General features: G+C 35.4%; 1 protein-coding gene across 6 annotated transcripts in view; it reads right to left on the reverse strand.

Moving 5' to 3' along the window:
- Positions 1-12485, reverse strand: part of UNKL (unk like zinc finger) — a 143186-nt gene that overhangs the window by 71739 nt on the left and 58962 nt on the right. For 5 of the 6 annotated variants that reach the window (XM_051969409.1, XM_051969412.1, XM_051969411.1 and 2 more), the window contains exon 6: positions 1969-2086. In XM_051969409.1, coding sequence (XP_051825369.1) covers positions 1969-2086 — 118 coding nt within the window. Of the gene's footprint in view, positions 1-1968; positions 2109-12485 lie in introns of all 6 variants that reach the window. The other variant, XM_051969413.1, reaches the window with a different exon arrangement.

The raw sequence follows: 12485 nt of genomic DNA on the forward strand, positions 1-12485 counted from the left end.
TCAAATGTCTTCCATATACTTGCAATCCAAGGGCTATATTTGTTTAGCAAAACTATTCATTTAAACATTTTTATCAGCTTAATTATTTTAAGATAAAAATTGGTTATTAACACGTGAAATTTAGCTAAGTCAAAAGAAAAGATAATCATAACTCTAATGGTGTTCTTCTTTTATCTCTTTCCTCAAGTACAGACATCTAGCATGGAGTGCATGCTGAAATATAATTATTTTCTTGCTGAAAAGCCTATCTGCTCTGGAATTTGCTCTGGATTTATCTTCCTTTCTTCAGTTATAGAATCAAAAGTCTGGGCTGGAAGAGATGTTGGAGTCTATAACTGGCCAGTACACTTTCACTCTTGCCATTATGTTCTATGACTACTTGTGTTTTGACAGACTTTAACTCTAGGTTAACCTCATCACTTGTCTATTCTGTTCCCATTCTCATCTTTAAAATATTGAGTCAAACAACCACACCAACTGGATCAACCACAAATTTGTTTTACTCTCACTGTTAATCTGTTTAATCTCACTGATAAATTCAATCTTTTTATTCTTCTCTGACAATCACCTTCTTTATAATAGGCCTTCTAAACCATCTCTTCTTCAAGCCTTTAATGCTAAATCTCTTTACATAAAGGAATTATCTTCTGCTTTATTGAAAAAATAAAGGTCAAGCACCAAAAACTCCTTCTTCTCTATAAGACAGCTTAAAACTGTTCTACATTGTGCCTCATTTTTTTCTCCTTTGCATTAGTCTCCAACATCGAAAAGGTCCATTTCCTGCGAGGATCAATACAATATCTTGTTTCTTTAATTCACTCTCTTTCTATCTTTTCTCCAAGTGCATTTAATCATCTTTTTTCCTGTTCATTCTCTTGATTTCTTTCCTACTGTCTTCATTTGATCCTAATAACTCTTCAAACTATTATCCTAAATTTCTCTTAATTTTTACAAGAGATTAAAAAATTCTACAAAGAACTTAATAAACCTTTCCAAATTAAATTACATATAATTTAAAGCTTGGTGACTTCAATGCAAGGGTGGGTATTAAGAAATGCCATCAAAAAAATTTAAGATGAAGGAACAAAGAGGCTACACAGAAACTTTACACCTATACATCATGTACATTTTCTTCAAGAACAAAGTAGGAAGGAGAATATCAATGTCAAAGAGAATATCAAATCCCCCCTCCCCCAAAAGAAAAGTCTTAACAGATAAGAAACAGCTAGTTACTTATGTAGGAGTCATTTTCAAATGCATACTCAGACTATTTATTTTTTTGAGCCAATATCAAAATTTTCACCAAATTAGAAAAAAAAAGGACAAAGATGAGAAAATATGCCATATAATAGCTCCTATCTGACCCATTTTCAGATAAATATTTTTAAAGCTGAGTCTAACTGATCCACATGGGAAATGAAATAGCTACTTACATGCATGATGCTACACAAGAGCCCCCTACTCCTGGGAATTCAATATATTAATGCCAAAATTAGTACAGAAAGTTGATTGGCTTTACACACTACAGCTCAGAACTCAAAGAGATCTGCTAGTTCTCCTGCAGCAGAGTACAGAGATGTGCCACTAGGCCTGACTAATATAATCTAATTAAATAAGCCAGATATAAAAAGAAAAGGGAAATAAATAAATGAGCAGACATTAATTATCAAAATTGATTTAAAATAATCATCCCGAAAAATTTATCTGGAAATTTACCATTTCTTTGCCAAATAAAAATGAAAACAAAGATTAACACTAGATTAGAATGTAAAATCACTTGCAAAAAACTTACATAGTAAGATGGTGGAAGATTATGACTATTATGGGCTCATAAAATAGCATGAAGTAGTACAGGCAAATTCATTTTTCCTCAAAACTTTAAGAGATTTTAAGGAAAAACTGAAACATACTACATGATTCTCCCTTCCCCCCCGGTTTTATGTCAGATTGAAATGGCACAACTCTTACCTCGGGGTGAAATTGTTGTTCAGTACGAGAATGACAATACTGACAGTTATCCCCACTTTCACATTTTGAAGGTTCTCCCCATTCATCTCCATGTTTTACACTGGGGCATGGGGTGGACCTGGAAGGAGGAAAAAAAATTACTGAAAAACAAGAAAGGAAAATGTCACTCATTTATATAATTTGCTATATCAAAGTCTATAAATACATAGATATAGACATTAAGGGCCAAAGCCCATTTTATCAGTAAATTAGTACTAGACTAATGGGATGGCATCAAACTAGCAGAATAAGCAAAGAGGAGTAGTTTTAAGGATTTTTAGAAAATTTTCATTACAAATTCTTTTAAAATATCATTTTTCTCATTGAGATGAAAAAGAAAGTAAAATGGTAAAAAACAGAACAAAACACAAATTTCTCATTACATTTTTAATCTGTTTTTTTAATAAGCAATTTACTGAGAAACATTTTCTAGGGTTAGTTAAACATCTTAAGGATCCCAGAGTTAGAATGTCTGCCCATCTCTCTAAACTTGTTACTACTACTGAGTGATTTAATACTTCTTTAATTCTGAAATTTAAAAGATTTTTAAACCTTAAATTTGAAGCTTTCAAGCCTACAATCTGAACAAAAATTTTTTTTTCTTTTAGTAAAATCAAAGTTTCTAAAAAAGAAAAAATCAGCATATTTCTTACTTAGCTTATTGGCAACTCTTATATTACTTGTACAGATTTATTAAAAATTGACGTCTTTGGGGGACAAAGTTAAGTTCTTTCCAACAATTTTCTATCCCACAAATCAAATTTCTTTTCATCAATTCAACATCTGTCTCAAGATATTCTCTAATGGAAAAAAACTATCTGGTCTATACTAATCCAAGCATATCACTTCAGGTCCTAGATATAAAATAAAGAAGATCTGAATATTATATTTTATATCTCTGTGACATAAAAGGTTTCCCCTCCAACATGTAAAGCAAAGTAACAGGGAATTAAACCACCAATAATGAAAAAGGCTTCATTCCTTTCTAGCGCTTGAGAGAAGCTAATTGTCTTTGATTACCAGGCAACAAGTCCAAGGGCAAAAACTGCAGAATGAAGTACTTAAGCAGAATAAAGCTCCTGCTATGTTTAGAAAATCCAAAGGAAGGCATATTCTAAAGGAACTAGGAGGTGATACAATAAATAAATACTGTAGGTCTTAAAAGAAGACAAACAATAAAAAGAAAAATCCATTGTAAAGAGAATATTTCAATTAAGAAAGGGAAAAGAACATTTTGGAAGTAGAGGAAAATAAACCATATAAATCAATTCATTTCTAGGGATGTTCAAGATAAGGATCATTTGAACCAAAAATTATCACAACAGCAAAACGTTCAGTGGTGGTGATGGTGTTTAAAAAGTACATCAAGAGAACAAGCAAAAGGAAGTTCATCAAAACAGAATGATAAAGCTGATAGCTAAAATATTTTGAGATAAATTGAATTGAGGTAAATATGTAAAGACATTCCCAAAAGATAAGTAATAAAAAGATAAGAACACAGAGCTCTCAAAAGATAAACTGCCAAATATGTGTCCATATGAAAACATGCTCAAACTAATTAAAAGAGAAATGCAAATTTAAGCAATTTTAAAATTTTATCTTATGCTAATAAGCAAAATGTAAAATATGACAAAATATATCAATGCTTAGAAAGATCACTATCCAATGTTCTGCATTTCAAATTAAGATTTATAGAAGTGAAGAACTAAAATTCTCCATACTCCCTTTGACTAGAGATCTCGTTACTGAGGACAGCCACAAGGAAAATAAGACAGAAACAAAGATCCAATATAATCAGTCAATAAACATTTATTAAATACCTATTATGTGTCAAGCTCTGTGCTAAGCTCTAGGGGTACAAAAAAGAGACAACAGATAGCTCCTGACTTCAAGGAGCTTACAGTCAAATGAGAGAGACATCATGCAAACAAATATATAAAAGATAAATATACAAAATGACCACTAAATAAGCAAAAGGGAAAGCATTTTCTAAGGAACTAAAAGGGGTAAAGCAAAAGGAATGGGAAAGGCAAAGAGAAGAGTAAAATATGGAATTTTGATGGGGATTTAAAGAAAGCTAAAGATTTGAGGAAGGAGAGCATTCCAAAAATGGAGGAGAGCCAGAGAAAATCCCTGGAACCAAGAAATGATGTGTGCTTGTAATACAATACAGAAGTAAGGTCAATATCATTAATTTGAAGAATATGTAGAGGGAATAAAGTATAAGAAGAGAAGAAAAGCAGCAGATAGCTAGGTTATAAACAGCTTTGACTATCAGAGAATTTTCTATTTGATCCTAGACATAAAGGGAGCCATTGAAGTTCACTGAATAGGAGAAATTCAGAGAAATATGGAAATATCTGTATAATACAGGAAAAAATAAACAAAACCAAAAGAATAATATGCACAATGATTCACATAGTTCACCACTTACAATAAAGAGCAGAGGACCATGAGAACAGAGTATTTATTATAAACATTGTCAGAAATGATTCCTGTATGGAATGTTTTTTGCTTAATTATTTTTCTTTGCCACAAGGTTCAATCTTGAAGCAAGAAGGTATCGAAATGACTATAATCATGAAGTAAAGAAAAAAATCAGAAATAACTTGTCTGTTTGTTTGTTTTTAAAGAGGATAAGGTGGGGACAACTAGGTGGAGCAGTGGGGAGAGCAACAGCCCTTAAATCAGGAGGACCTGACTTCAAATATGGTCTCAGACACTTAAAACTTCCTAGATGTGTGACCACTTAAACCAATTGCCTCAAAAAAAAAAAAAAAAAGATAAGGTAAATGTGTATTTTTCATGCATTAAAGAAAAAAAAATTATTTATTTTTTTAGGTGACAAGGGTTTTTCTGCCCTGTATATTTTGATTATATATCTATGCAGTGGTTTGGTTTTGTTTTGTTTTTTTTTAAATAATCATAACTTTATTGACAGAATCCATGCCTGGATAATTTTTTACATTATCCCTTGCACTCCCTTCTTTTTTGATTTTTCCTCTTCCTCCCTCCACCCCCTTCCCCAGATGGCAAGCAATACTATACATGTTAAATATGTCACAGTATATCCTAGATACAATATATGTGTGCAAAACCGAACAGTTCTCTTGTTGCACAGGAAGATTTGGATTCAGAAGGTAAAAATAACCTGGGAAGAAAAACAAAAATGCAAATAGTTTACATTCATTTCCCAGTGTTCTTTCTTTGGGTGTAGCTGCTTCTGTCCATCATTGATCAATTGAAACAGAGTTAGATCTTCTCGTTGTCAAAGAAATCCACTTCTATCAGATTACATCCTTAAACAGTATCGTTTTTGAGGTATATAATGATCTCCTGGTTCTGCTCATTTCACTTAGCATCAGTTCATGTAAGTCTCGCCAGTCCTCTCTGTATTCATCCTGTTGGTCATTTCTTACAGAACAATAATATTCCATAACATCCATATACCACAATTTACTCAACCATTCTCCAATTGATGGGCATCCATTCAATTTCCAGCTTCTAGCCACTACAAACAGGGCTGCCACAAACATTTTCGCACATACAGGTCCCTTTCCCTTCTTTAGTATCTCTTTGGGGTATAAGCCCAGTAGAAACACTGCTGGATCAAAGGGTATGCACAGTTTGATAACTTTTTGAGCATAGTTCCAAATTGCTCCCCAGAATGGCTGGATGTGTTCACAATTCCAACAACAATGTATCAGTGTCCCTGTTTTCCTACCAACATTCTGCATTATCTTTCCCTGTCACTCTAGCCAATCTGACAGGTGTGTAGTGGTATCTCAGAGTTGCCTTAATTTGCATTTCTCTGATCAATAGTTACTTGGAACACTCTTTCATATGAGTGGAAATAGTTTCAATTTCATCATCTGAAAATTGTCTGTTCATATCCTTTGACCATTTATCAATTGGAGAATGGCTTGATTTCTTATAAATTAGAGTCAATTCTCTATATATTTTGGAAATGAGGCCTTTATCAGAACCTTTGACTGTGAAAATGTTTTCCCAGCTTATTGCTTCTTTTCTAATCTTGTTTGCATTAGTTTTGTTTGTACAAAGGCTTTTTAATTTGATGTAATCAAAATATTCTATTTTGTGATCAGTAATGGTCTCTAGTTCATCTTTGGTCATACATTTCTTCCTCCTCAAGTCTGAGAGATAAACTATCCTATGTTCCTCTAATTTATTTATAATCTCGTTCTTTATGTCTAAATCATGGTCCCATTTTGAGCTTATCTTGGTATACGGTGTTAAGTGTGGGTCCATGCCTAATTTCTGCCATACTATTTTCCAATTATCCCAAAAGTTAGGATCTTTGGGTTTATCAAACACTAGATTGCTATAGTTCACTATTTTGTCTTGTGAATCTAACCTATTCCACTGATCAACTAATCTATTTCTTAGCCAATACCAAATGGTTTTGGTGACTGCTGCTTTATAATATAGTTTTAGATCAGGTACAGCGAGACTACCTTCATTTGATTTGAAAAATTTTAGAAAAATAATCTCGACCAACATTTCACAGCACATACCACAATTCAAAATGGATATATGGTATGAATATTAAAGATCATATTGTAAAAAAAAAAATTGAAGAGAAGCAGATCATATACTTTTTATAGCTATGGATAGGAGATGCTAACCAGTATTTCTACTTCTTTTTCTCTCATTCTTGTCTAAATTCTCTACATTCAGCTTTTGATCTTATGATTCATTTGAAACTATACTCTTCCCAAATTATTAATGTTCTTTTAATTGCCAATCCTATGAGCTTTCCTTTCAATAGTATTTTTCCAATAACATGATAAAGATAGTTTTCAATATTCATTTTTATTTTATTTTATTGCTGAAGCAATAGGGTATAAGTGACTTGCCTAGGGTCACACAGAGCTAGGAACTGTTAAGTGTCTAAGGCCAGATTTGAACTCAGGTACTCTTGACTTCAGGGCTGGTGCTCTATCCACTGCACCAACTAGCTGGCCCAATATTCATTTTTATAAGATTTTGAGTTCCAAATGTTTTTTTTTTCCTTTTCTCTCTTATCACCCTCCTCTCCAAGAAGCAAATAATCTGGTACAGGTCATACATGTGTAATTATTTTAAACATATTTCCATATTAATCATGTTGTGAAAGAAAAATCAGAACAAAAGAAAATACCAAGAGAAAAAAGGGGGGGGAAGGGGGAAGGTAAAAATAGTATGCTTTTGTGATATTCTCTCTAAAATGTAATGTTCTCTGTCCAGGTTTTCTTGAGGTCTCTGGAGGTAGTCTTCCTTTCAGTTCAGTAATCACCACACATGCAACCAAGTGTTAAAGTCCAAATCCTTTATTATCTCTTTCAAAATCTTATCTCCTTCACTTGGGGCTTGGTTAATTTTCTGGGGACTTTCTGGAGTCTTGGTTTCAGTGGAGAAGCAAAGGAGGAGAGCCTGCCACCAACGTGGTGTGAGATGGGATGAATCCGTCTGAGTCCAAGGGTTTGTGCTCCAGCCTTCTGTCTGCTTATCTCTGACTCTCCCTGGCTGAGGCTTCTAGCTTATATGCTCCACACCGAGTACAAACCAATCATTATATCATTAGGAAACCATTATTTGTTGTAGGATTAAATCAATGCTAAATTAGATTTAACCATTATCTCCTCAATTCCACTTACTATCTTGTTTCAGGTTCTGGCCCATAACATCTCCTTGCAGGATTAAGTCAATAATACTAAACCATGCTAACTATTGTCTCTGTCAATTTCACTGACTTAGTACCTGTAAAAATCCAAGTTCGGAGTTCTGGCCCATAACTTCTCCCTCTTTCTTTTGTTTTTTGGAACATAGGGGGTCATACTCTCCCTGACTTCTCAAAGAGGTGAGAATCCCAAACAAGAAGGTGATCACGCCTTTCCTGACTGCTCAAAAAAGGGGTAAAAATATCATAAAAGGAAGTGATTATGCCCTTCCTGACATCTCAGGGAGATGAAAACACCAAAGGAAATGGGAAATCAAATCAGATTAGCGGGTTTCTGAAGGGTCCCACTCTTAAAACATGTATGTATAAATCCATCGATATGGGAGGCACTATACATAATTACATAAATTACATAAGCACACAGTAACACAGCCTAGTAGTGATGTAACAAATAACATCAGTCAGCATGAGGAATTACACATGTCCATAAGTCCTGGAAATAGTCCAAAAATGATTCCTGCAAGTTTTGAAGTCCTATATCAGTCTTATGAACAATTTTTGATCTCAGGGAATCCAATGATTCCTGCGGGCTTTAAAGTACTTGAGTAACAGTCAACAATGAGTAACAGTCTCATTATCAGCCATGCTCTTTCAGTGTCTGATGCTTTTTAGGTCTTCTCCTTTGTTTCAAGGCTTTTCTCTTTTTTCTGTCTCTCTCCAAGTGCTCGTTGGCACCCATCTGATTCTTTCTCCATATGTAGCGATACAAGCAAACCCTTTCTCCCAAGCAGTTATCCTATCTAGTCCCTTCTACTTATCACTTTCTAAATCTCTCTTCATCATCTGACAATTACATTGGAACTGTTTGCACTTGACACTGCCCTGTTAGTTTTAAAAAACCTATATTCTCTCCAACTGTAATCCCTTTCTGCCATCTGACTGTTTTTCTACTAATCAATCATGTAATCCCTTTCTCCCAGCTGACTGCTTTTTTGCTGATTGATCACATCAGAGTCCTGAATTTCTAAAGACTCTCTGCATGTAAACTCAGCTGCCATCATGCCCACCTGTCTTTTGTATGAAATCTTGGTGGGCCCTGCCTCTCATTTCCCTAGGTCAATTGACATTCCGAGGCCCAGTGGAAGCCCTTGTGGCATTTTGGACATAGGGTTTTAGGTCTTCTCTCACCTTGTCTTCTTACTCTATCTCTATGCCTACACTGAGCTCTCAGATGTCCTGTTTTTCCACTGAAAACATTGGCGAGTCTCCCTAGAAGTCCCTTGCCAAGAGGAACTCTGTCTTCCCATGTTCATCATAGTCTGGGTATAATAGGCATTTGTGCCCACTGTGGTACAGCGTCTTATGATCTCCTCTAAAGGAGCATCTTTATGTAGTCCCCATATAATTCTTTTGCAAACCTCACTGGCATTTTCCTTAGCTAGTTATCTGATCATTATTCTTGTAGCTGCATTTTCTCCAATGGTTCTTGTGACAGCAGTTTGCAAACATCCCAAAAATTCAGCAAAAGGTTCATTGAGACCTTGGTCTATTTTTGTGAAGGCTTCCCCTCTATCTTTCCCTGGGAGGGAGCACCAAGCTTTGATTGCAGCAGTAGCCATATGCTGCTATGGGGTAATTAATTTATGCTGAATTGTCTGCATACCAACCTTCACCTGCTAGTTGGTCAAAAGTGATTTGTATGTTAACTCCGGTTTGCTTATTGTGTTGGGCTTGAATACTACATAATTCATGATACTCCAAAAGCCACAAGATTTGTCCAGGTTCTAAACATGTCCTTGCTATGGATTTCCAGTCACTAGGAGTTAAAATTTCATAAGCCAAATTCTCTAGTAACATCTTAACATAAGATGATGTAGCCCTATAAAGAGTGCAACCCTTTTTAAAATCCTGAATTTTTTCCAGATCAAAAGGAGTGTTTCTTCTCCATTGTTGACCTGAAGAGTCAAGCTCTTCAATCACAGAGTATGCATTTATTAAATCAGATATGTCCTGTCCTTTTTTTGCCTTAACTGGTGCCTTTTGAAATCTTGTCACAGGCTGCTTCATAGGCGGTGCTGATTGTGTTACTGCCTCTCCCCCTCCTCCTTCTCCCTCCACCCATGAAGCGTTAATTGAGGGAAGTAGGTCAGGGGATGGGGAATGCCTTAATTTTTCCTGCTGTGAAGTACCACACTCAGAATTGTACTTAACTCCATTCTTATTTGATTCTTCATCCTTTTCACCCAGTTTATCTGGATCCTCCCTCCTGCTCTTTCTTCCTTTTCTTTATTCTATAACTTATATAATTTCCTAAAGCCAGTTGTAATAAATTATATGTATAAAGTGTTTCTTTGGGAATTGAGTCAGGTCCATTATCATTGTAGTATTGACATAGTTGCTCTCCTATTAATTTCCACTCAAATAGATTCAATTCTTTTTCCTTAGGGAACCAAGGAAATGTGTACTGTACAGTTTCTAAAAGTTCAATGATCTGCTCCCAATCAAACCTTGATTTTTCTATCGGTCTGACCAAGCTTTCGACACATTTTCCTTGAAGAGGAAAAGAAGGCTGTGTTCTAAATGTCAATCCCATTTTAGCTGAAGTGCTAGTTTAGTCCTTAACAAAGTTTCCTTGTCTATTTTTGTACTTATCCTAATTTCTGGGTCAGGGAGACTTTTCCACTGAAATCAGGATCATGTCTGTCCCTGTCCCTGTTCAGGCACCAAAATGTAATATTCTAAAATGTAATAATGGTCTCTGTTGAGGTTTTCTTGGGGTCTCTGAAGGCAATCTTTATTTCAGTTCAGTAATCACCACACTTGCAGCCAGGTGTTAAAAGTCCAAATCCTTTCAAAGTCTTAAATCATTCACTTGAGGCTTGGCTAGTTTTCTGGGAGTTTCAGTGAAGTTTCAGTGGAGAAGCGGAGAAGAACCTGACACCAAGGTGGTGTGAGATGGGATGACTCTGTCTGAGTCCAAGGGTTTGTGCTCCAGCCTTCAGCCTTCTGTCCGTTGTCTCTGAATCTCCCTGGCTGAGGCTTCTAGCTTATATGCCCCACATTGAGTACAAACTATTCATTATATCACTAGGAAATCATTATTTGTTGTAGGATTAAATCAATGCTAAACTAGATTTAACCACTATCTCCTCAATTCCATTTACTACCTTGTTTCAAGCTCTGGCCCATAACATCTCCTTGTAGGATTAAGTCAATTATACTGAACCATGCTAAATTAGCTAATTATTGTCTCTATCCATTCCACTGACTTAGTACCTTGTAAGAATTCTTTCTTTCAAGTTCAGAGTTCTGGCCCATAATTGCTTTGGTCCACATTCAATTTCCACAGTTCTTTCTCTGGGTGTGGATAACATTTTCTATCCCAATTCTACCAAACTGTCCTGGATCACTCTATTGCTGAGAAGAGCTAAGTCTATCATAGTTGATCCTGATGTTCTTTTCTAAATTCATATTTCTGCATGTAGCCTTTTGACACTATTGATAATCCGCCTCTCCTTGAAAAACTCTCATATGGTCCTTCATGATATGGATTGGATCTCCCCTTCTCAATCTTTTTTCCTAGATTTCTACACATTAATAAGGTACTCCCCCAGGGCTCTGGTATAGACCTTTTTCTCTTCTTCCTCTTTATTATCTTATATGATTATCATATCAGCTCCTATAAATTCAATAATCACCTTTATGTGCTGATTATTGTCAGATCTCAAATTCTACCCCAAGATCTTGGTGTATGAAGCCCTTCTTTTTGTCACTGACCTCCTGGGCATGTTGACTTGAGGTTATTTATTTATAGGATATCAAATTCAAGATGTTAAATCTCCAGTTCTATCTCCAACTGCCTATTTAACATCTTGAACCGGATGTCCTGTAGAAACTTCAAATCAACATCCCCCAAACTGAATTCAAATCATCTTTCTTCCAAATCTTCCCTTATTCCTAATTTCTATGCTAATATCAAATTGTTGCTGTTCAGTCATTTCAGCCATGTTCAACTCTTCGTGACTCTATCTTGGATTTTCTTGGCAGAGATACTGGAGTAGTTTGACAGTTCCTTCTGCAACTCCAAGCCACCCTTCATCTTATCCCTATTAAATAAATCTGAGCAGTTCCCTGTTACCTCCAGGATAATCAAAACATTCTCAGTTTGGCATTTAACAACCTGGTAAACCTGGTGAGTTTATCTACTTGGTCCCTCCTTATTTTTCCAGGCTTCTTGCACTATATAACTCTTCACATATCCTGCAATCCAGCAGTGGTAATCTTCTCTGCTGTTACTTAAATGAACAGAGTGTTCTCAAATGAAAAAACTTCAAATTATTAACAAGCATGAGAAAAAACTGCTCCAAATCCCACAAAAAGCATGTAAATCTAAACAACACTGACATTTCACACCATAACCAGAAAAGATAAAAAAGACAAAAGGTAGTCAGTGATAAAAGGGCTGTGGAAGACTGGCATACTGATTACTGTTAGAGGAATTGTAAAACCAGCGCAATAATTTTGGAAAGCAATTCTGAGTTATGCAAATAAACTTGAAGGCACCTAGGTAATTCAATAGATAGAGCACCAAGACCTACAGTCAGAAGGACTCATCTCTCTGAGTTCAAATCTGGCTTCAGACACTTACTAGCTATGTGATTCAAATAGATAAGAGATATGAGTATCTCTTTTTCTCCATCATCTAACTCCTAAGAGAATGGAGAAAGAAGCAATGGAAATTGTAACCTAAGGTATGGACTTCATAGAACTGGCTCATAATATTCTAATTTTTCCTCTT

This window comes from Antechinus flavipes, chromosome 1, assembly GCF_016432865.1.
Source record: "Antechinus flavipes isolate AdamAnt ecotype Samford, QLD, Australia chromosome 1, AdamAnt_v2, whole genome shotgun sequence".
In the NCBI taxonomy this organism is placed as follows: domain Eukaryota; kingdom Metazoa; phylum Chordata; class Mammalia; order Dasyuromorphia; family Dasyuridae; genus Antechinus; species Antechinus flavipes.